The sequence below is a fragment of the Rhipicephalus microplus genome, chromosome 7, assembly GCF_043290135.1.
Source record: "Rhipicephalus microplus isolate Deutch F79 chromosome 7, USDA_Rmic, whole genome shotgun sequence".
Classification (NCBI taxonomy): Eukaryota; Metazoa; Arthropoda; class Arachnida; order Ixodida; family Ixodidae; genus Rhipicephalus; species Rhipicephalus microplus.
Window position 1 is genome coordinate 14,468,763 of NC_134706.1, and position 24,732 is coordinate 14,493,494.

General features: G+C 45.0%; 3 protein-coding genes across 5 annotated transcripts in view; 2 read left to right on the forward strand and 1 right to left on the reverse strand.

The window, feature by feature from the left end:
* LOC119179248 ((E3-independent) E2 ubiquitin-conjugating enzyme) overlaps window positions 1–5,661 on the forward strand; it is a 48,112-nt gene extending 42,451 nt beyond the window's left edge. For both annotated transcript variants that reach the window (XM_037430318.2, XM_075868723.1), the window contains exons 21-25: window positions 196–256; window positions 1,174–1,375; window positions 1,468–1,574; window positions 4,941–5,175; window positions 5,530–5,661. In XM_037430318.2, coding sequence (XP_037286215.2) covers window positions 196–256; window positions 1,174–1,375; window positions 1,468–1,574; window positions 4,941–5,107 — 537 coding nt within the window. In that variant the 3' untranslated portion in view covers window positions 5,108–5,175; window positions 5,530–5,661. The remainder of the gene's footprint in view (window positions 1–195; window positions 257–1,173; window positions 1,376–1,467; window positions 1,575–4,940; window positions 5,176–5,529) is intronic.
* Window positions 5,662–11,316: 5,655 nt separating this feature from the next.
* On the reverse strand, window positions 11,317–20,127 carry LOC142767294 (N-sulfoglucosamine sulfohydrolase-like). The gene is made up of 6 exons (XM_075868724.1): window positions 19,973–20,127; window positions 18,382–18,648; window positions 17,145–17,295; window positions 15,340–15,578; window positions 13,607–13,782; window positions 11,317–12,057 (listed from the first exon to the last, which is right to left on the reverse strand). Exons 1-6 carry the CDS (start codon window positions 20,061–20,063, stop codon window positions 11,428–11,430), a joined length of 1,554 nt encoding a protein of 517 aa, XP_075724839.1. The 5' UTR covers window positions 20,064–20,127; the 3' UTR covers window positions 11,317–11,427.
* Window positions 20,128–20,367: 240 nt separating this feature from the next.
* LOC142761678 (etoposide-induced protein 2.4-like) overlaps window positions 20,368–24,732 on the forward strand; it is a 28,230-nt gene continuing 23,865 nt past the window's right edge. Inside the window, exons 1-2 of one of the 2 annotated variants that reach the window (XM_075868725.1) lie at window positions 20,368–21,634; window positions 23,881–24,233. In XM_075868725.1, coding sequence (XP_075724840.1) covers window positions 20,682–21,634; window positions 23,881–24,088 — 1,161 coding nt within the window. In that variant the 5' untranslated portion in view covers window positions 20,368–20,681 and the 3' untranslated portion in view covers window positions 24,089–24,233. Of the gene's footprint in view, window positions 21,635–23,880; window positions 24,234–24,732 lie in introns of those variants that run through there. The other variant, XM_075868726.1, reaches the window with a different exon arrangement.

A 24,732-nucleotide genomic window follows, 5' to 3' on the forward strand; every position in this document is an offset into this window, starting at 1 on the left:
CAATGGATGCCCGATAGTTTTCACCTTAAGTCGTCGTAGCATTGAGATTTTTCCTCCTTTCTTTTGCTCCATGACTGCTTTTTCCTCTTTGAATTTTGTGGTAATAAATTGGCAGCTCTAAACCGTTGAAGTGCAACCGCTGCCCTCGGAATCGATTAATCTTGGCCTCTGTGTTCTCGGTCGGGCTCCTTACAGGGCTCGGAAATGTGGTCGGCAGAAACTTCAAGCCTCCTGCAGGTGCTCGTTTCCATACAGGGTGAGTGTGCGGTGGATTGGTGCTTTCACCGGACACTGCAAGTTTGTCGGAGACAATGGTGCTTTGTGCAAATTGAGTAAAGGTGGTGTTGCCTAACGTACCACGCTGCATTTTGAGCCTGAAGACGTTAATTGCAATGCCAGCGCCTCATTTCATTGGTTAGAATTTCAATATGTGTGGCTTGATCTCGTCAGGTGGAAACTGAGGGGACATGGAGAAATTAATGTTCTGTTAAAAGAGGAGTTCCGTGTGCTGGAAGATTCGGAATTTATATACGAAACCAATCGTACTGGATGCAGTTTTTAGTGACAATTCAATTTAAGCAATTTTTTTTAGCTTCTATTGCGGTTGTTTTTTGGAAAAAGTTGCCAAGCATGACAGTGTTTTAAAGAGGGTCACTGGCAACGTCTACCACACAAACATTGTGGTAGACGTTGCAGGTGCATCATGCGCTGTCGTCGTGGTTGCGTTTTGCATGGCCTCCGAGATGGTGGGCGCGCGGCGTGTTTCTATGCTGTGTGCCCACCATTTCAGAGGCCACGTGCTTTGTTTTTGTGCCACTGTGCTTGCGTGGCACTATCAGCAAAAAGGTTTCTCCTCCATTCGACAGATGGAGCTTTGCCGCAAAAGGCGTTACTTTCAAATTTCGATTAACGTCGTCCGTACTCAAGCTGCTTGCAACTGTTTAGCATGGTTGTAAAACTATGCTTTGACTGTTTTTGTGTTATTTTGTGATACGATTTAACGTCATTTCGATGGTAAATGGCACTGGCTATTATATCGAAATAAAATGAGCAGATACATTAAAAAAGTTTTTATTTTTTTTCTAAGGACCAAGGTGGGGGATGGGTTCATTATGCGAGTAGGTTCAATACGCGAGTAAATATGGCATATAGAACTGGTGTACATGCTTGCAGGTCTCATCCTAGTCTCGGAGCCATACTACAACGAGGCCGGCTACGAGCAGCAGAGGGGCTGCCAGCATGCTTCCGAGAACAGCCGCATGTACAACGAGATGGTAGTGCTCAAGCTGGTGCAGTCCATGGGGCGCATGATCCTGAACCCTCCCGAGGTCTTCAGGGAGGAGATCGAGCAGCACTTTAGGGACAATGCAGATAGGTGCGCGTCACTGCCTGCATTCAGTCTGTAAACACCCTCTCCCGATGTCATTCTTCTGCTAAATGTTGTGCCCTGTGCCGTTATGTTTCCAGGTTTGTCAATCGGCTGGAGGGCTGGCTCAGGCTGTCTGATGCCTGGCACACGAGCTGCCCGGGATCCTCGGCCACTCCTGAAACGCTGAAGGCCTTTGCCGAGCAAGGTTGGTACTGCGCTGAACTGTCGCTGAGGGCAGTAGTCGTTGCTGTGCGGGAGACTCACTTGGGAGGCTATGTTTGACGTATTTACAAGCAAATCTGCTGTAGTGTCGTCTCTTCAGCCATGACCAGCCTCTTCCCTCTCAGTGGCATAGATAGGTCGGTAAACTCACTCATGAGTTGGCTTACTCGGGCTTAGATCAAAGCACGAGTCTAATATACTAATATTCTAATAGTCTAATATACTAATACTACCGTAATTACTCGAATCTAACGCGCACCTTTTATCCGGTTAAGCGAGTTCATAAATCGCACGCGCATTAGAATCGAGTACGAACAAAAAAATTACGGTCAATCTATTGCCATCGGCAAATCCAAAATGGCCGCCCCCTACGTGCGTCGGCATGGCGCGTCGGCCATTTCTGCCTGTGTTTCCCCTGTGCGGCACTTCGTACGTGTGCTGAGGAGTTCGTCATCTAGTAGTGCATTAGCATCGACGGCGTGGAAGGGCCGACTCCAAAACCTCGTGTGCACCACGATGCCGCTTTTAAAAGAAAAGTCATCGCGTGTGCAGAAACGGACGGAAATCGGGCCGCATCGTGGTCGTTCGGAGTTCCCGAAACGTGCGTGCGGGACCGGCGGAAACAAAAGCAGAAGATTGTCGACAGCAAAGCTTCACGCAAAGGCTTCAGTTGACCACAGCAGGGTCGGTTTCCGCAAATTAAAGAGCTGCTCGGCGAGTATGTGCTTGAGCAGCGAGCGGCACAGCGGCCTGTGACGACAAAACTGCTCCAGGTGCGGGCTATGCAATTAGTCTTAGAAAAAGGTCTAATGCGGAGCCAGTTTAAAGCGACCAGGTGCTGGCTAACTAACTTTATAAAGAGGAAAGGCTTTTCCCTCCGAAGGGGAACATGCATATGCGAAAAGATTTGCGGAGGAGTACGATGAAAAGCTTCACAGTTTTCAGAGGTTCGTCCTAAACTTGCGGCGCAACAACGGCTACCTGCTTGGGCAAATAGGGAACGCCGATCAGACGCCTCTTTACTTCGACATGCCTGGCACCACAACTGTCGAGAAGAAGGGGGCGAAGCAAGTTCGCGAGCTGACATCGGTCCACGGTAAAACTACAGTGACGGCAATGCTCTGTTACACGTCAGATGGGCACAAGCTTCGCCCGTACCTCATATTTAAATGGAAGACGCTCCCGAAAAGAGTCATTTTTTCGAGTGGTGGGATCGTGCGGGCCAGTGAGAAAATTGGGTTCGCGTTGCAATCGATGTCTTACGTTTTTTTTTTTTTTTTTTTTCGCAGTGGAAATCGGGTGCGCGTTACAATCGAGGGCGCGGTAGAATCGAGTAAATACGGTAATCACTAATATTCTAGCGAGTTTGAGTACGAGTGAGTCCAGTTGATAATTTTGGCGAGTCTGAGTCTGAGCGAGGCTGGTTGAAAAAAAGTTTTGGCGAGTTTGGCCTGTGAAATACATTTCTCGAGTCTGAGTTAACTCCACATTTTCTGCTATGCCACATTGGCCTTAGCTGTCGTGGTAAAGCAGTTGCGGTGCGCAGCTACTGATCCTCGCCGCGGCAGTCACCTTTCGATGGAGGCAAACTGCTTAGGGCTTGTCCACTGCTTTATGTCGGTGCAAGTTGGACCCTTTGACTGTGTTCACCATACATGTACGGCGGCTGTTTTTTGTGCCGCAGCGTCCTTGCTGTACGGGTAGGTTTTCGAACCTCCGCTTGAAGTTTCGCGCCTAGTGATGATGCGTGTTCACTGGGAGGTTGTTGCCACCTCCTAGGATTTACAAAAAGCGTTGGAAACGCTTGTGCTACCTTCTTGTAGAGATGATCAGAAGAGATTTTTAGCGCAAGCACATCGCACGGTCAGCAGTGGCGCCCCTTCGCGGTTTTGCTTTTGCTGCGTGATCGCAACGGAGGCACTCTAATGTTGATTTGTATTTCTATGTTTAAATAATGATCATGGTGATAGTGGTTTTGACTGTACATGTGGTGTTTAATGGCACAAGGGTTGATTGCAGCCAGGGTATATTGTAATCTGAAAGCTGTGTTGTGATTGGTGGCTATGGGTAAGTGTAAAGTGAGTTGTACCATGGGGGCCCAAGTATGTGTACACTGAATATGCATGATGTAGACATATATTATGAAGTAAACAATTGACAATAACCAGTCTGTTGCACAGAGCACAAGGAAACGCATAAGCATTTCTTGAAAAAGAAAGCTTCCAACTAGAAAAATTTGTTCGGGAACTAAACGCTTCAAACCAATGCCTCTCTAGGCCAGTTGCTTTACTATTTGAGCTAACCAGGCTTCTAGAAATTGGCAGTGAAAAAACAAATTAGTCAAGAACTTGAAGCGCACAGATTGCCCCGCCGCTGTGGTCTAGTGGCTAAGGTTCTCGGCTGCTGACCCACAGGTCGCGGTATCGAATCCAGGCTGCGTCAGCTGCATTTCCGATGGAGGCGGAAATGTTGTAGGGCCGTGTGCTCAGATTTGGGTACACGTTAAAGAATGCCAGGTGGTCGAAATTTCCAAAGCCCTCCACTACGGCGTCTCTCATAATCATAGCGTGGTTTTGGGATTTTAAACCCCACATATCAATCAATGAAGCGAACATATACGGGGTATTCAAAATCAGTTCAGTGGTGGTGGAATGGCTATGAAAGGGATGATTGAAATTGTAAATATATATTTACTGGTTACGACAGTGACATGAAGGGCACTGCATGCAGCTGTGGTTGAACGCAACTTGCTGTAATCACTCGAATGTAGCGAAATTTTTTCATTTTTCTACATTTTCACCAACTGAAGTAGACCCACACGTCACAAACACAGAAGTTGTATGTTTTCTTCCTGGGCATAATGAAAAGTCGCTCGTCGCGTCGTAATCGTGGTCGCTTTACAATTGAGCATGCTGACGCCAGGATATTTTTTATGAGGGGGGGGGGGGGGGGCACTGACGGCAAGAGAGTTCTGGCAGAGGTGGAGAAGTTATGCGTTGCCCTTGGACTAGGTTTTCTTTTGGAGGTGCGGGGTAGGGGGGGGAGGCAAAAATTTTAAAATACGGCTTCAGCCTCCTCCCCTCCCAGCACCGTGCCTGCAATCGAGTAAATATGGTAAAATGGCAGGGAAACCCGTGCCCAGGTGACCGAAGTGCAGCAGTCGATTGCCTCCAGGACTAAAGCAACGACCCCATCTACATTTTTGGCCATGTTTTTCGGTGTGAATATAAGCAGTTCTGTCTGACTCATTTCAGTCTAGTCTTGAGCACGTGCTCATTGGTGTATGTCTGCGTGTGCCCACATTTGATGTGCCCTACTATACGTCCGTGAAAAATATTCTCCCTTTCAGGTGACTATGGCGTAGCTGGCAGCAGTGCATTCCCAGATTTCCCGCTGCTACCGGCTTCCCGAGGCTTTTGCCTGACCCTGCGCAAGGCTCTGACCGGCTTCAAGGAGATCCTCAGGTCCCAGGGTCTAGGCTGTCTAGCCGAGATCAGCCAGGGCCAGAGCCACTAGCCAAAACTAGCCCTTCTTCGCCTCTTTTTAAAATTTTTTTCTTTGAGGGGCTAGCTTGTGTAAATTGTGTAAGTATCAAGTTTAGGGCATAAGTTTTTGTCCACTATAACCTAGAAAAAAACATACATTGCATTGTTAGCCTTTGTCACTAGCCACAGTTTCCATGGGTGTTTCATCCTATCATGCATGCCCATATCTTTGTTGTCAAGCACTCTGAATTAAGTTCTGGCATATATATGTATATATAACACATACAAAATATGTTTAAGAAAGTGTCCAAAAATCCTCAAAAGTAAGGTATGTACAGGTATAACTTATGCTGGAGTTGCATCTTTTTTTGCCGCGCATTCAGAAACCGTCCTTGCAGACATGCAGTGAGCGTGTGTTAACTTGTGTTTTTTTTTTTTTCTCGTCTTTTTCAGAAATTTGAGCACTGTTGGAAATTGTTCTTTCACAAGGCAGTGAGAGAAAGCAACTGCTGAACAACGTTATGAACATGACGCCGCCGCCGCCACCCACGCTACGGATGGGACTCTTTTCTTCTCTTTTTTAAAGGTCTTCCTAGCACCTCTTCAAATTTTATTTTTTTATTTATTTATTTTTTTCTGGAAAGGACTAGCTCTCTCCCTCTCTCATTCTATCTACAAGTACGCTAGCTGCGACGCGCATTCTCGCGCGTGCTTCGGCGACGCTGCTTTCCTCCGTGCACCGCCGCCTTTTAACACGCTTTTCCACTCGCCCATTGTGTAGGGGGCGCCTCGCCGCACTTTTTCTAGCACGGCTGGACCCTTTCTCTTGCTCGCTCGATTGTCCGCAGTAGACAAGCTTTCTAGAACAACACGCTGCCACCCCCAGTTCCTGTTCGGATGATTAGAGCGATGTGCTACATGCTACATGGCTACAAGTGGTAACCTCCCATCGTTTTGTCAACTCGGTCGGTCGCTCGCATGTTGGAGGTGCAGCTAGCCTTATTAGGTCGTGTTAAGCTTTGAAGAATGGTTAGTCCCAGGGGCACTCGCACCTATGCCTGCCTCGCCTCTTCGAACTTTTTTTCTTGTCCCCATTAAACCCGAGTAGTCACATGCACGGAAGTGCAATTTCTGGTGAACTTTTTTTACGATATCCGACTTGGTGGGATATTGTTCGTGTAGTCGCAACCCAGGAAAGTCTTTCTTTTCTTTTTCTCGGAGGTGTGCAAAGGTTAGGCGTGCAAGTGTCTCGGGGAAATTGTGAACTGAATTGTCAGCCGGTCGCATGACCACCAAGTTGTCCTAGATTTAAGTAGCGCCGCCGATATCGCGCAACGTTGTGCAGAAACACAGTGTTTTCGTCAAGAGTGCATCGACGGAGAAGACGTGCGTCGTCGTTGTGTGGCGACATCTGCTGTCAAAGAACAAACAGCCGAGTGTGGAACTTTCGGGAAGCAAAAAACTTTTTTTTTTTAATTGAGAGAGGAGGCATCCCAGTGGAACAGTGTTCGAAGGGAACAAACAAGTGCGGCAGCGGCCACCTGTGCAATAGTGGCACTTGTCAGAGCTGCGGAAAAAAAGGCTTGTCCATTTCTGTTGTTTAAGTTAAAAAAAACTTAGAAATATTAAAATTCTTTGAATTGATAAATTAATGTGTGGACTTCATTTTTGGTTCTTCTATACTGGCCACATTGTGGCTGCCATCTTGACAGTAGAGAGGCTTGCCTGCACAAGTATACTTGGGTATGTGTCATTGTTAGGGATAGGCAAGTCGTATGTAGAAAGTTCAAAGCAAATGGTGCTTTCGTCAAATAATTTTTAACTGAATATTATACTTGTTGCATACTCTTTGTGAAACATCAAATTTGCACAATATTTTTAATTGGAACATATGTGAATAGCACTTTTTAGTTTAAAAAAATAAAATTCTATTAATGACAAGGTTTTACTATTAATAAGGTGTAGGTTATAAGTAGTACAATACATAAAATTTTAGTGTTTTGCATGCAAGCCTGTATGACACATTTTTAAACATAAAAAAAAAGTATCGAAGTGACTGTGTAATCAATGCATCTGTGATGTGTAGCTGTAACCTTGTGGGATGTCGTAATTCCTCGCGTTCTTAGAACGAACGGTCGAACCAAACGAAAATATTTATTAAAGTACTTTTACATCGACGCCATCCAAATAAAATGCATCACTAGTGATCCATACGCTAAACACCACCTTGCCAATGCTCGACTCGCGAGGGGCCCATGAAAGACTACCATTCTTGCCAGCCGCCACACGCCTAAGAGCCACTCGTGTCTTGTGCCGCTACCCAGCCTTGCCGCCAGGTGTCACTTCTGGCGCTACTGCTGCGCCACCTACCGCTCAATGGTTGTTAACCATTAATGAGCTACCCAGCCTTGCCGCCAGGTGTCACTTCTGGCACTACTGCTGCGCCACCTACCGCTTAATGATTGTTAACCTTTAATGCAGATTATTTGCGAGACGTGTGCATCACGAGGCGCAAACAACTTTACAGGGGTGATAGCAACCTCTACAGCCTTATAATGTGGCTTCAATGCAGTGCAGACTTTTTTCTGTGTAGGTAGTTTCATGGCTTAGCAGCCCCTTGGCCGCCATAAACCACCTTTTGAAGAGTGTTGCATGTAGTCAAATATGATTCTATTTGTTCATTTTGAATACTTAGAAGTGTCAAACCAAATTTGAAAACTAATGTTCTATCTATAAAAGTACTAGAATATTCGTATGATGTGTAGAGTCATGGACTAATCAGATGAGAAGTCCATGGTGTGGGAGTGCAAATGTGTTTGAAGCTAGCCTGGAATACGTTTTGTTGCAAAATGCAACTTAGAGTCGCGTGAGCATGTTCAGCCATGTCTCTAGGCTTGCATTCCCCACTTGTTCACTTCAGGGATCCCAGTCTCTTGCAGTGGAATAAAAGAAGCAACATGCCATTTGCTTAGCCATTACTCACAGTGAATAGAAAATTAGGCATGGCTGTGCTATTAGAAACACCAAGGACCAGCGAAGCTGAAGTTTAGCAAAAGGACTGAGGTAGAGCGGCTTTCGCCAGCTCCGCTGGTCTTTGGCATTTGCGGAAGCCGAGCCACACCAAATATTTTAGGAGCAAAGTTCCTTAAAGTAGCATCCCGTCATCACCGTCGAAGCTGCCTCGGTGTTTCTAGGACCAGGTTAGTTTCTCAGCTCCCCATAGATGCTTGCTCTCTGAAGTGGACGCGACCGCCGATGGAAGAACTAGCGACACTGCGGTTCCATCTTGCACCTTGCCTCACGCATTTGCAAATCACACACAGAGTACGGAGAAAGCGAGCACGGAAAAATGCGTCGCAAGCAGCTACTACTCGCGCGTCTCTGCTCGCTGTGGCATGTGCATCACATCCATGTTCACACGTCATACCCATGCGTCAGCTTGGGAGTGGAGCTGCGAAACGGCACTGGTTCTAAAAGTGTTGCCCCACGCTATCACATTCATGAAAGCCGGCGCCAAGATCTGGCGCGTAGTCATTTGCGTCCCATTTCTGAGAAGATTCACTCATTGGTTGTATTCATACACAGAACATTTCATCCCACTTCCACCGCTTTCTGTGATTACGATGCAATTTTTGCTAGTGCGCTCTTGGTTTTATTGTATCCTCAGCTGTCAAATGTTTACAACTCCGGACACTCAATGTTGGTGTTCTAAAGAGGCATTCTAGTTCCAATGTTTTCACAATTGTGCATGAAAATGCATAACGCATTCAGCGTGCACCTGTACGAATTTCGCATGCATGCATTCACCTGTGGAGTATGTTGTCAACACGACGTGGTCGTCACTTTGTACGGCAGTGCGGGGTCTAAAGACATTCCGGGAAAAGTACTGCCTTGAGATGTGTCTCGCTATAGTAAAATGCAACATTTTGCGAAAGTTTGGTTGCGAGTCTACTCTAACAAGACTTAAAACGTTGGTTGAAATTTCTCTCCATGCCTGTTGCTAGATTTTACTTTAATAGTTGTCTTTTTGAGAAGGAAAAACTGCTAAACCTCTAAACGAAACTCGAAGGAGCATTCAGGAAGTAGTGCTGTTTATTGATCATTCCTAAAGCTAAATCTTTTCGTTTAGCCTACCTTATGCTCTATTTATATTTGTCGGAGACTGTACTTGAGAGCGGAACTCCAGGCGTCGTTGGCAAGGCAACTGAGCATGTTTTACGAATACGCATTGCCTGGTGTCAGTGTTGGCAGCCCAACATTTTAGAATATCTTTTGCGGTGATGTAAAATAATATTTGTTCGGTAAGATTTATAATCGGCTCCACATGTAGCATACTTGAAGCAGAATACGCATTACGATGATGGAACAGAGCAATGGGTGTAGCGTGAAGAAGTGTATAAGTGGATTAGAGACGAGATGAGGGTGCTAGTTGAAATCGGAAAAGAAAAATGATGAAACGTGTAATCTATAAACACAGTATTAGCGTATGCACGCTTTTGTGTGACAAGCAATTCAAATTTTGTTTGCTCACCTGGAATGCAAAGTGATGTCCAACCGAGTGTGATAGTGCGCACACAGTCACTACTATTCTGCAGCTACAGCTTACACCATTGCAGTGATAAGTGCCAACAGATAAAACCACTGGCAATGCAATAACAGTATCTTGCTCATTAGTGTTAGGCGTTGCAGAATAATAGTTTACCAAGTATGCAGGACTACTGCTTTTCTACTGCTGTCTGCTTCAACCTTTTCTCATCGTGTGCAGTAATAAATGGAAGGATGAATTGCTAATTGTCACATGTTCTGTTTGCTCACATCTACAACTGCTGTTCATCTCCCCGAGCAATTAGTTTTTGTGGTGCCTGTTTTCTTTAGTGCGAGGAAAAGCTTACCAGTCAGAGTGTTATATGACGGAGTAGTTGTGCGGAAAATTCTGTGATGCAATATTTGTCAGTTTTCCTTCCTGCAACAACTACAAAGTTGTACAAGTAACGCGTGCTGCAAGCAGTAGTAGCTGAGCACAACAGCGCTTTGTGTTCGCGGAACACTGTTCTCTGCGCATGCACCACAGCTCGATATGGCCCAATTTTCATCGGCAGGAAGATATCACTGCTTCTCAAAGTCGACTTCTAGAATACAGTGTGGATGCATAATAATATACCCACTCTAATTTTGAGCACTAATTATGACACACATAGATGCGTAAGACTACGTGCAGCAAACAGAATGACACCATAGCGCAGCGTCAATTAAGGTTCTTTCGCCGCACGATATGCCTCTTTTTTCTGTTTTCTTTTATTTTGTCCTTTTAAATATGGTGGTTTTGCCTGCATTCAGTCAGCTGCCTAGTGGTGCTACCCTCGTTGGGGACTGGGATGGGTGTGTCAAAATAAATTTAAAAAAACTTGGTTTTGCGATGCCAGTGATGTAAGTGCTGCTCCAACTGCTCCAAAAGAGAAATGCTGCTCCAAACCTACTCCGAAATAGCACTGAGAGAATGAAAATGACAAACTTTGGCTGTTGAACCAGCTCATACCCAAGTCCTAAAGAAACTGAGAAAAATCTGTATACTATCACCCCAGTATGCTGCTAGTGTGCATCATTTTGGGCTCTGATCTCATTTGTGTGACAACTGGCGTATTAGGCATATAGCTCATTTGGCAGTTTTGTTTTTGTTTTTGTTTTTTTCAGCTAGACTTGCAGGTTAGGGTGGCAAAATGTGAAAATGAGCATGATTACTTTTATCTCGTACTGATTATCTACTGCTTATATCGCAAGTTATGTGGAGATGTGGTTACTTTTAAAATGTGGGGCTCAGCTGTACTGGTTTGATTTGATTTCTATTAGAAATACTAGAATTTTGATTATACAGCTCATTTCACAGCACATTTTTGACTACCAGCCAATTTCTTCAATTATTTGCTTCTTGAAATTTACATTGATTTTTGTCTGTAAAGTATACTTTATAATGAATATTAATATTTATGAGATACATTGGCGATGCTTTGAACTCCAATGGGTGTATGGCAAATTTCGTCTCTGCTCTTGAAACACCAATAGCTGTTCCAAACTAACATTATTTTTCGCCCTGAAAACACTGATGGCAGCTCCAAAACAGTACTTTTCCTGCTCAAAAGTGCGCTCCAAAAAGTAAAACGTCACTTCCATCACTGCGATGCGCACGTATGCGGTCGTGTCTTGTGTGTGTCTGGCTCTAACGTGCCTATCATCCGAGCCAACTCAGAACACTGCATTTAATGCAATTTAAATATATAGATGCTACTGAGATTGTGAAAAGGATGCTTGAACTTGTCATCATAATTCAGTCCTTTCATTTCGACCAGGCTCTTATCACGCCTTCTGGTCTGTTGTCAGTCCCCGTTCGTTTAGCAGAGGGAGACACTTGGGATCCTGTTTGTACAGGCCCGAGTCTTCCAGAACCGAATGCGGGGCGCAGATCCAGGGGTCGTTCGTCGCCCGCTGCCACTTAAAGAGCAGCTGCTTCAGCTCGGAAAGAACCGTTGCATAGGTCTCGTTGGCGGCGACGTTGTACAGCTCGTTCGGGTCGCTGTCCAAGTCGTACAGCTCCCACTCGTCCCTGTAGTAGTAACCGTCGAGCGTCTTGCTCCAGCGGAGCGGTTCTCCGTGCTCCGTTCGGTTCAGCAAGTCCTGGAATGTGGGAGAGACGTAGAAGTCCTGGTCTATTGGGAACGGCATCTTGTTGTTTAGGTTGTGGATGAGCTTCATGTTCGTGGTACGGACCATCCTTGAAGGGTAGTACATGGTGATCTCGTGGAGGTTGTGGCTTGCGTAGATGAAATCTCGCAACGTCGCCGATTTTTGCTGCGCCAGCAGTGGCAGCAGTGAAGAACCCGTGAACGTGACCGGCTTCTTGAAGATGGTGTACTTCGGAACGGGAATGGAGAACCACTCGAGCACGGTGGGCACGATGTCGAGAAGGCTGACCAGTGCCTCGGAACGCTGCGGAATGTCGAAGAACAGGAGTATCACACTGTGAGCGAACGCACTTCATTGTTGTGATACAGATAGTTCGGTTTTGAGTAGGACTTAAAATCGTCATCATCATCAGCCTGACTACGCCCGCTGCAGCACAGAGGCCTCTCCCATGATCTGCCAATCAACCTAGTCTTGTGCTTTTTACGGCCACGTTATACCTGCAAACTTTTCAGCCTTATCGGCCCTCTTAACTGTTCGTGTCCCCCTTGTGGGTTTGCCTTCTCCTGTTTTCCACTCGCAGTATTGGCAGAGATGCATGCACGCGCAGAGAAAGCAACAAGGAAGCAACCACTGCTGCATTGCAAGAGGCAGTGCATTTCACACATAGTGTGGAGGTTGTGGATTTGTGTCGCACCATCAGGAAGTTCCTTTTTCATTCATTTTCATTTCCCCTAATCATACAGCTACTCTAATTAAGTGCAAATAACTTTGTCAATCTTTACCTGATCTGTTTATATGGTTGCGTCCATAAAAAAATTAGACCATCAGTCGATTTCCCTCCTCCTGATTCTCTGCCTAATTGCCATGACTTAATTAACTTTTGCAAGAAGCGTGAACATGTGTCACTTGTATTAGTGCGATAACTTCTAGCATGTTACGTTTTGCTAGGTTGTGCGATGTGGCACCAATCAATAAATTAAACCAAGTTCGTTTCACCAGAATATTCAAGACTGTCCTCGTGGCTAAAAAGTGTTCTAGCAGTGGCAGCGTACGACATTCACAGCGCAAATATGTGTGTCAGATTACAATTATGACATACTATAGAAATACTGTCGCATGAGTTTCAGCACAAATCACACCAAGTAATAAACATAGCATACAGAGTCAATGACGCCACTAATTGCAGTTATGTATTTGCTCTCCCAAAAGCATCCTTACTTATAGGGGTCCTACAACACCTCTTTCAGTAACCACGAAAAATATTCACTAAAGGAGCTTATTGCCTCACGAATTCATCACCGCTAAAATTTTTAGAATCTGTTCAGTACGAGTGGAGTTAAAAAAGATTCTTCAGATGCTGCAATTGCATTCTCTCTTTTCTTGTGCCGATGAAATCTCTGGAAGGTAAGCAGGGAGGGATGGCACGGGGAAAGAAAATACGTTGTGTGCTTAGTGACCTAGAGCACTTTTTTTTCCCCAATTCACGTGAGCAGTTTTTTTGTGCGATTATGCACACACGCGTGGACAAGTATACTGCCTTATGCTCAAATCAGCCAATGGCTGATACTAGGCCTGCAACATGATAATTGTGAGCCTGTAGCGCCATTTGTTAAGAGCAGAGAAAGCGACTTTGAGCTGACTGACAAGTTGTTGTAAATTCCTGTCATTTGCTGTGCTATAATATTTGGCATGCATGTTTCGGGAGCCTTCACTACTTATTGGCACCGTTTTCTGACCACTCTCAAAAAGTGTTGGGGTGCCCCTTTAAGCTTGATAACAAAATTTCACCAGAGAAACCACAACGCTTCAGCTGCATTGACGTCAAGAGTGTGCTAAAGCAGAAAAGTCGTACCGTGCCGGCAGATCCCGGTTTTTCCGGGTTGCGAACTATCATGGGCTCCTGGACCCCTGGCTCGTAGAAGTTGGTCCGTCCATTAGGAAACGGAATTCCATTGTCAGAAGAGTAGATAACGAGAGTGTTATCACTGAAGCCAGCAGCCTCCAACTCTGCCAACACGAGGCCCACCCCTGAGTAACACGAGATAACATTCTGGCATCATTGCTATCTGCGGAAATGCAGCAAGTTGCACCAGTGTAATAATGAGTAGCAGATGAGCCAAACTTCCATCACCGTTATATCTTGTTAGTATGCTGCTTTAATTAATGCTCATATGCACTTTTGTGTGATATATTGCTCGCTATGGACAAAATTGGCAAAAGATTATGCAAGAGCTTGTAAAGTGTTCAAGTATCGGAATGTCACATATGCAACCTTTCTTTACTTCTGACTACTTCAGTAATCCTGCAAAAATTTTCAGAAAGTCTTTAAGATTCAAAAAAGCGAATTGAGTAAATACTGTGAACTTGTATGGAGGTTTAATAGGAATGTTGTCAAAGGTCAGGAAATTTTAAAGAATGGAATAAAGTTTTCTATTCTCCAACCGAAACCTGCTACAAATACTGAGAATTGCATCTAATAGGAGGTTAAAAGCTGACAAAATTGATATGAAACTTCTTAATGTTACCAGTGTGTGAATAAGGCTTGTGTAAACAAGTAACTATTTAATGCAAGCATTGAACAAATGCATCGTCATTTATAGATTTCTAGCAAAGATCTTTTTAAGAATTTTTGTATCTCTGTTTTTTATTCATTTTTTATTTTTTACTGACTAGTAAACCAGTAACATTCTTGCTTGTTCTTTTTTTGTGCGTGTGTTTTTAGTGACTGAAGTTCATGTCTTGTCAGCTGGGCAAACATCGCTTGCATCATAAGGTGCACTACTTCCACTATAATTTGTGCATTTTACACGCATTTGAACAGAAGAATCGGCCTTCACTAGACGCAGACATATTCTATTAAATTTGTGTCGACTTACAATGACCGATAGATGCCGTCTACATTAATGACTTCTACATTAATGAGGCTAGAACAGAGCTGCTACTCTCCTAGCCTTGAGGAAGACAATACTAAAGGTGCATTCTTTTGGAGATTATATATGCATTACAAGAGAACATTGTGACCGTCACATGTGCATCAGCATAGTGCTTTTCTTGGTGTCCTGTACTTTTATTTGTGAATAGGATTTGCATAAACAAAAACTTGTGCGAATGACTTTTCATAAATTGATACGTTTGCAAGCCTGTCAGGCTTTGCTGCATGAACTCTAAAACATCACATCTGCTGCAACCATTTGTCATGAAGGAATGAGTTAACAAAACTTAATGATATTGAAGGCATCTATTATGCACTTCATCTATTTTGGCTGATCATCATCATTGTTTTGGGGCGTACGCTTCATCACTGAATCCGTGGTGCTTGTTTGTTCCCGAGCGCACTTTCAAATAAACATCGCTGCAACCGAGTCGTCATGCGTGGTGGAGGTGCTGGGCACCAATCTCAGTACATCTGATCATTTCCAGTCAATTGCATGTGTCACTTTCTTACAGCAATAATGTCTGCTCCTTCCATGTAACCCAGCCCAAGAACAACAGATTTGCAATTTTATAACTTCCTCAATTTTTTTTCATACAATCGTAAAATGGGACTGTATCATCTCTTTAAACACTGTGGGAAAAACGTCTTGCCTTGGTCCAACCGCCCAACAGTTGTGTATTGAGCTGCGATGTCTTCTCGTGCTGCAGGTGTGTCGGGAACGAATGGGGGCACAATTACTTGACTAGGGTCGTAGGGCTGTGGTGTCCAGTCGGGTATCCGTCCCATGCCCGGAGAGCCATCGCCAAACTTTTCGCAAAACGCACCGTACTGGGGGTGGGTGTGACCACACCGGTGGGGGTCGTGGAAAGCAACGTAGAGGAAAAATGGCCTGAAAAGGTGCATTTCCGTGCATTACTTCTGTAGTGCAAACAACGAATATGAAGCTAAGACACAGAACGATGAGACAGGGTGCAAACTATCAATTGTCACAAATTTAGGGGCGAAGCTTCTCTTAGTCTAACCTGGTCATGCGTCATGCGTAACCGAGGAAGAATTCACAAAAAAGAAGGCAGTATCTCCTGAACAGTAGAATAGATGGCGTTGTCTCATAGAAGTACATACAAACTACAGTTGAGTGAGGATATTCTAGATGGCGCTCTACTGCTACTCTCCGATTAGCTGCTACGCGGGCTGTGCCTGGGTACGCGGAGAACAAGTGCCTCTCTTAGTCTCCTGGATAGTCGTCATATGTGGCGGATTGTTTGTGGGGCGTGGACGAAGCAGAGCGGTGGGCACGTTGAAAACGCTTTCACTCGCCTTCTTTGGCTCGCGTCTTGTCGGAGTTGCCCGCGTGTCGTCTGCATTTTCGAATGCGATCTGACACAAGGACGCATGCACTGACGAATGGACACACGGATGGGTGCACTTATGGACAGACGCTTCACCCCACTCACCATCATTCATTCCGTGGATATGCTGCGATTTTTTTGTTTGCTTAAATTGACCCCACGAGTGTTCTACAATGGCGTCGAGTAATTCCTTGTGTTCACCCACTCTATTGAGAGGCTTTTACACTTGTAAAATTCGAAGACTTTGTTAAGTGAACCGGGTTTTCATGACAACACACTTGGAAAGATAGAGCAGCTTGTCTTAACGCTGCCATTTATTCCAGAAAAAAAAAAAAGATCCTTGTGCCATGCGCAGTGGCTGATTTTCCTCGTCTTCTAGCACACGTTATGTTCACTGTTATTAACAACACTATTATCTAACACTCAATGACAGCAAAACGAAATACTATGTGACGGATTTTGTATATATATGAAAGAACAAACTCATTGTTTAATAATGCCACTGATCACTGTCCCATGCACATGTTTCCCTATTCTATCTCATATCAAATATTAACTAGCCTAATTATGCATGTTACTATGCATGCTTCCATAGTTTTTTTAATTATAGTTACTCAATTAGGTTTTGACTTTATAATGAAAACAATGCTGTCACAGGCAATCAGTGTCCCGAATTTAGCAGATTCATTACTCATTGTGATGCAACGATGCCACGTAAAAAGGTTGCGCATAAAAATGTGTGCTGGTCTTAAAATAAGGATCAGTTCCTACTTGCTCATTGCGCTGTTGTCAATATCTATACCACAGCAATGCTGTCAAGTGCTTTAACTATTTGCAGTCTCCTTCTGCATCGAAGTCTAGGCAAGTGCATGAATAACAATGCAGTAAAAGTTTGCAGAAAAACTACACATGTTTCACTTGTGCAAATCTCACTCCTGTCTTCAATCCTGTGAGTGTACGTCATATCTGCTATTATAAAAGCACAAACTGAGTTTCGAAAAGTTCATGTGAATTTCAAACTGAATAGCTAAGGCTATTCGTTGTCTATTGAATATTTTGAATATTTATCCGACGGATTACATGCTCTCTTTTTTTTTTCATTTTACCTGGAGTCATTGGTGGAAAAGAACTTTCGCACAAGATGTTTAATTTTCGTGATGTTCCGTCCGACTTGTAGAATAGAGTTGTTTTCTTCGGTGTGTGCAAAGTTGAAAGGGTACACCTCTTCGGGGCCTACGTGTTTTTTTCCAATAATGCCTGTAATGATAGAAGTGAGAAAGGGTATATGCTGTCGGCGACATCAAAACATTGACATGCATTGACTGACATGCAAAACATTGGTGGCCTCAATGTTACCCTGTCACTTTTATACAAGACGGTGTAATATACAGCCTTCAAAAATAGCACACATTTGTAACTTGAAGGGGAAGGTGTGGTGTGCTCACTGAAGAGAGGTATTGGCAGAAGGAAGTTTGTATTTTTTTTTTTTTTACTAGCTGGGCAAGTAGTAGGGGTTACTTGGTATGTATTGATAGGCTAGTCGGTGAGCCATGATATTTAATGAAGCGGTGAAAACAATGACACAATCATGCACACATAAAGAGACATTTATGTGTTATGTTTAATTAAGATAAATTGTGATCTGTTGAGTAAACATGAATTCAACTGGAGCATCAGTACTTAATCAACCAAAGCATCAGTACTTAAAAATACTTATTTCAACAAAATAGATAAGCTTGTATTGGGGGCTAGTAGGTGGGAAATTATTTTGAGAACTTAAAGTAAGCTAGACTGGAGACACCAGAGTATAATAGGTCAGGACCAACTCATAGTACTGTAGCGCGTGATTTATGGAAACCACAGAAACTTGCCTCCAGGAACAATGAGTTTGCACAGTAACATTCACGGCCATGTGACAATAGTACATTCACCCACCGAGGCCCCTATATATTCTTGAAGAGATACAATGATTGGTTCACTGATGCGCCTATCTTATTTATGTCTCGCTATCCATGGAGCTTCCAAGATTTCATGTGCCCTTTGGTCTGATTCCCTTTACACATCTGTCCCACCAAAAACCGGCTTGCACTTCTTGGCTAATGTACTACGGTGAACTGGCAGGTGCTTCTCTCTGTCGTGTTCTAGTGAATGAAATGCTTGATTAAACGGTTATTAAAAAAGCATTTAATGCATTTGCTGGCAAGGAGACATCCAGTAGAAGGCACTTGAGTGTGTGTCCTACTCCCAGTGCATTTAAATTCTCAGAGTTATTTTAATGAGTGTTTTTGAGGAAGTTTCAGAGGTTTTGCCAAGTTTGGTGCAAGCGCGTTCGACACCACTCACCGGTCCGAATGCCGCGTTCGGACAAAAGCAAGGGCAGAGACTTGACCTCTTGGAACGACTGGAAGGCGTGCACGCCTTGGTGAAGGCCGTACATTCCGTTCTGGTGCGTCGGAAGACCGCTGAGCAGGCATGACCGGCTGGGCGAGCAACTGCTCACAGCAGTGAAAGCCCTTTGGAACACGACACCCTGTTGGGCAAGCTTGACGAGATTCGGCGTCTTGCAGACGGTGTTGTTGTAGACACCCGTTTCGAATCCTCCATCGTCAGCTAAAAGACATGCATACGAGTCAGATGGAGCTCGTGTGTCACAGCATCACTGGTGTGCTTTAGCACACCTTGCTTCGGTCTCCAAGGTATACCAAAGATATACAACAGAATCAGTCGCGTTGGGCTGGTATTGTGTATATCGTATATTGTGGTATGTTGTATATTGTGGTATTGTGTATATTGTGGTATTGTGTAGTGTATATAGCATTTCTTGAACATTTTGAAATCGGGCTTCATCTTGTGATTTTGGGAGCAAAAAAAAAATCTATTTTTGAATTTAGCGCTAAAACATCAAAGTTATGACGTCATGTGAAGCGAATGATTTCAAAGAACTTGAGTGAGACTCTCCATTTCAACTTTTCGCTCCAATGAACGGTATACAGCTCATTTTTACTGATACGTGTAACTGCGACCTGCAAAACGTCGTCAATGCCTCCTTGATTCTGATGACGATAGTTAAAGCGTGAGACCAAAACGACGACACAGAGACAAGAAGGACACGAAACTGACCCTCTGTGTCGTCGTTTTGGTCTCGCGCTATAACTATCGTCATGTCATACCAACTAGCCCAAGCTGCCACAGTTCCTTGATTCCGCGTAAGAAATGGGCGCAGCTTTCGTACGCAGAATCACGGAGGCCACGATGACGGGTGACTTAGTAGTGCCAGAAATGCACGGCAACGTCGCTATCTGCTGCGGCTACGCTATCGAACTTGCAAGCAAACAAAAACCCATGATCTATCTGCGCGCAAAGGTACATGATTAGAGTGTACTAGAAGTGTACACTGTAACATAATTATGCGTGCACAGCCGAGTGCGAATCCGGGTTTACATAGATTATGATGCCGACAATTCTCCAAACTTCGTTTTTAGTTTTTGTTTTTCGCTCATTTCTTTGTGCCGGCGATCGTTAAGTGGGCGCGCGACGAATTAATAAAAGAAAAGAAGACGCATTGACCATTCTTTCAGCATGGAAGTGATCAAAATTTACACGCTCGATTCATTAATTTTTTTTCCTGCACGAGCTGAAAGATCTATCTATACCTGAGTTGATTTCTTCCAACACAGAGGCAATTAAAGCCAGATTTGATAAGCACTCCTGCAATATGAATGGTGATATATTAAAGAGTAATCGATCCTGCCAATTAGATCGACATGCTTATAATAAAATAAAGGCATGTTCGCCAAATAGCCTGGGTTTTTAGCGCACCACAAATTTTGCAACCTTCGATCAATAGCAATCAAAGCGTTTCAGCTGTGGGCGTAATCTTACAGTCGGCATTCAATCAAAAATCATTAATTGCAACTGCGTGTTCTGTACTTACCTAAAATAACTAGTACGTTTCTCTGTTCGCTGGCCTGTATCATCAAGAGAACAGTTAACAACGAATAAGTTCTAACAAATATGCAGCTCATTTCGCTTAACTTTCTTCTACTGAAAGCGCTTCAGCGTCAATAGAACGTCGAACTTATCAGGCATTGCCAAACAAACTGATAAAACTTGCAGCCCCGTGTCAGTTTCGGTTCTTGTTTCGAGGTCGGGTAAGGCGAGAAAAAATAATAAACGCCGAAAAGGCTGACTGTGCTTAGATATTCACGTGGGCATAAAGATAAAAGCGACAAACAAAGATAAAGCTTATCTGAAAAGAAAGCATTTTAAAGCGCCACCTACAAGGACTCTAACAATGGAAACATAGACAAAGCAATGTGCGGACCCTGGTAACGGAGTGGCGTGTGTGAGTGTTGCAAGTGTGACTGCGATCGTGCGTGTTGCTTTTTCATCCCGCGTAATTGCGTGTATATTTTGTCCGCTCCTAATCGGAACGTGTGACTGGCTGCGTGAGAATGTGCAAGCTAAGGACCATCGTAAGTGCCCGTTTTTCCTCGTAACTTCAAAGTTACGCCTCGCCGCATTTCGTTACACAAGTCAGCTGAGCGAGGAGACAACAACGACGTGTTGTTTTTTTTTTCTCCTCCTCGAGTCACGTCGCACACGGGAGACGCACAACAAGGGGAGGGGGAGAGTTCTGAGTGATGGAGCAGTTCAGGTACGCTGTGGGGAGTTTCGTGCGCGGTGTTTACGATTCCATCGTAGGTATCGGTGTCGTCGTAACCCTGCAAGCCGAGCAAAACAAGAGCGCAGCGCGGAAATCCGCCAATGCGCAGTCCGCGACGACGCTGGCCCTACGCAGGGCCGCGGTCCTACAGGCTAGTCCATCCTCGGCAGCTTCTTTGTCAACAGCTGAACTTGAGCTGCAAAATGCGCCTGCTACACCCCCGTCAACCCCGAAACGGAGGGGAGAAGAGCCGCTGCTAATATACCGCATATTTCAGTGCTGTTGTCTGAACGGCGGCGTCTTCATGTGCAGCGTGCTCGTCTTCTACAAGTTTCTGCTCCCGACCGTTCTGTCCCTCATAGTCTCTCTCTTCGGCGACACCGAGGAGTCATCGGCGAACACCATCTGGAGCTGGTTGCATCCCCTGCTCGTGTGCACCTTCCAAGCCCTCTGGGTGCTGCCGCTCTTCCTGATGAGCAAAGTGGTGAACTGCCTCTGGTTCCAGGACATTGCGGACATTGCGTTCCGCTACACCACCGGCGGCCGCCAGCGGTTCCTGCCCAGCGTGAGCCGCATCCTGTCGGACATTTTGTTCAGCGTTCTCGTTCAGACGCTGTTCCTCATCCAGTCGCTGATCGTGGGCGCCCTGCCCGTCGGGAGGGTGAGCGAGCTCGTCAGCCTGGTGCACCTGAGCATGCTGAACTCGCTCTACGCCTTCGAGTACGTCTGGTTCAGCCGCGGCTGGGAACTGCACCGAAGGCTCTCGTTCATCGAGGAGAACTGGCCGTACTTTGTCGGGTTCGGACTCCCGCTCGCGGTCATCACGTCCTGGTTCGAGTCCTACCTCCTGAGCGGCTCGTTCTTCTCGGTACTGTTCCCGCTCTTCATCCTGAGCGCCTCCGGGGTGACGCCCGCCACTGGAACCACTAGGTAAGCAGGCGGATTAGAGTTCTTCGGACGTGGCATGCATATCTCCCACACACATATACAGCGATTGTTTCTTTACCATTACATCTACCCAACAGGCTACGCCGAGACTTTATCACATAACGTGGGTACCACGCAGGATATGGCATGACGCATGCACAGTGGCAACGAACACTAATGCAAAGCTTTGTGTACCCTGTTCTGAAACTGCCTCTTGGAAAGTTCCAGGATAGGACACACACAAAGCTTTGCGTTGGCCTTCGTTGCCACTTTGTGTGTGTCGTACGCTATCGTGTTGCATACTCATGTTAAGTGACAGAAATAAAGTGCACGTCCTACAAACGGCATGTTCGCGTACTGCCTGCCATTCACACAAAGTGGAACAAGGTATGCCGAGCGTTGCGTACGAAATCGTTCCAGGGGTTGTCACCGCTGCTTATGCACGAAATGCAAGCTCCTTGTGTGTGCTCTCGCGATTCTTGCGTACACAGCAGGCTTTGCATGCCCTAATATGACTTCAACCCCGAGCTTTCTCATTCTTTTGCACACTCCTTGCATTCATCTGTCTGCCTGCCAGAGTACAGTGGAACAGCAGAGTGCCTTCGCCTTTCGGCGCTGCATCAACAAACGAAAGAACACATCATGAGGTAGAGGGTATGCAGAGCTTTGCATATGTGATTATGTTGCATTGTTCCACGGCACATGCATGAAATGCGAGGCTGTTGGGTATGCTGGCAATTCTAGCGTACCAAGCAGGCTTTGTGTGCTTTAATTCAGCCCAAGCCTACCCACTCTTTTGTACTGTCCACGTGTTCTTCCAAATGCCAGCCAAAGTACAAAAGAATGTCAAATGAAGTTTATGATTTTTGCCACCATGTATGTATGGAATGTGAACCTTTTGGGTACGCTCATAATATTTTTGTACCCATCAGGCCTATGTATTCTTACAAGACTTCAGCCCCAATTTTTCACTTTCTTTTGCATTCTTCTCTTGTTTTTGTGCCCAATAGCTGGAGTATGGGAGCAACACAATAGCTTGTGAGTCTTGCTACTAATCCCTTTCTAAAGCTCTACCTTCAGTAGTGTGTGTGCTCTAGAGTACCTTGCATCTGACGCATCTGCATGTGCGAAAGAACCGACAACTCGAATTAGTCATGTACGCAAGGCTGTTGCAAAACTCCGATGCGATTCTCTTTGGCCATGCATGGTTCCTGGATCACAAAACACTGTATTCATCATCATGGATGTTGCATATGCTTCAGACAGGTTTTTCACTTCAAGTAGTGTATTCACATGGCAAGAACATTGGCATGAAAGCAGTCGTGAACAAAACTCTGAAAAGTATGCAGCAGCGGCCAGGTTGGTGTAATGTTGGGATGATGTAACTAAATTGAAATAAATGGCACAGTTGCTGCTGGTACAGTACTTGAAGTTTGAAATGTAAAAGTTCCTAAGTTAATCCTCACACTTTAGTTTCCAGCATCTACAGATTGAGCCATATCAGCGCAATTTTCATTCTGAGACTTGCATTGCAGCAAACGTTATCTTTAGTGGCCAGATTCGCGGCAACATGATACCGTTGTCCCGAGCGATTCCTCATAGAAATCGTTGCACTAAATAAAGTGATACCGTGTTTAAATCTGCGAGTACTGTGCAGGCAGCACTTGCATGCCTAAATTTTGACACACATTGTCAGTGTTGACGGAAGTACCTACAATGCAAATAATCTTAGTATTAGATTGATTAAATGTGTGTGCCTGTGCTGAATAACAGGATCTTGATTTTGGAGTATGGCATGCCTATTTAAATATAATCTAAGGAGCATTATCACAGACAAACAAGATAAAGTATGCTGTTCAGCTGCGTTTCTCTCTGTAACCTTGGTGTGGCTCTTTTTAGTCTGCATGTACTCTAAAATTGAATTTAACGACCTAGTCCCCATCAATTTGACTAATGTATGAATTTCGTAGTGTAAACTTGTTTAGTTTGTCTCCAGCTAGAGTGTGTGGCAGTTTATGGGTCTCTTAGTATCATCATCAGCCCGACTACATTTGCAGGACAAAGGCCTTTCCCATGTTCCGCCAGTCAACTCAGCCCTGTGCTTGCTGCTGTCACTTTATACCCGCAAATTTTCTAATCTCCTAGTATAGTAAGTTTCTATTCCTGCCGCATTTTTTGTCAAGATGGCCACATTGTTCTGTTCTCTACCTCGTTGTGACCATACGCTGCCACCTGTTGGGCTCTTTCAGGTATCCACTCAAGCTTTTTTCGCCGTCCATATGGGTGGCTAATGCCATCTTCCATCGGCTGACCGCAAACTGCACCGCCAAACCGCTTGTTCGACCTGCAGTCCCGCGGCAAAAGCGGTCAGCCACCCGCGAGCTCCACAAGAAGTCGGCATCATTACGTATGTCGCCACGGACATCACGCCCGAGGACCGCTGCCACGCCCAGCTGATGGATTTACCCGGCAACTCCGCGGCCTTCCTGACGTTTCTTCGCACAAAGGGGTAGTCTGACAGCCGCATTCGTAAACCGCCACACCGTTCACGAATGCGATGACTTCGCTCCGCAACATTGACGCAACGCTTGCCACAGCCACGAGGTCTAGGGTGCTACAAGGTTGGGGTGGCTGCCACGATCTGTGGGCATCACGTGACTGGATGGGTGTCGCCCCTCTTGGGACTGTGCGACACCCCCGTCTTTGTTCAAGGGCACCTTAGTTTTTAACAGGTTTTTAATTAATTGTCTCGTCATTTGATGTGTGTCAACCTTGAAATGTGCCCTTGGCTGCCACGGACAAATTTTCTTTTTTTAGTTAAGCAGGGCGTTTCACGACGCTCTTCGTAGATAAGGTCTCGGCTGTCGCTGCTACTTTGCGACAATGAAACAGAGACATCCAATCACTGCTGCAAGCAGCCACATGCGCACAATATACAGGACACTGTAGAGATTACGTTCCTTGATTCCTTTTGAACAAGGGATCTTTTATGAACTACGGTTGATGAAATAAATGTGCACATTTTATCTTTCATTTTCAACATTGGCCGCAACCTCCACATAAAATTCTATTTTTGGAAGCCTGTAGTGAACTGTTCCTTA

Bases quoted from the DNA above. Each gene is read 5' to 3' on its own strand.
- LOC142767294 (XM_075868724.1), bottom strand. From the start codon at position 20,063: ATGAGCTGCATATTTGTTAGAACTTATTCGTTGTTAACTGTTCTCTTG. The intron at 15,579-17,144 runs GTAAAATGAAAA...GCACCTTTTCAG, and splicing joins TTTTCCACCAATGACTCCAG to GCCATTTTTCCTCTACGTTG. The intron at 13,783-15,339 runs GCAAGACGTTTT...CGTGTTACTCAG, and splicing joins TGTTGGGCGGTTGGACCAAG to GGGTGGGCCTCGTGTTGGCA.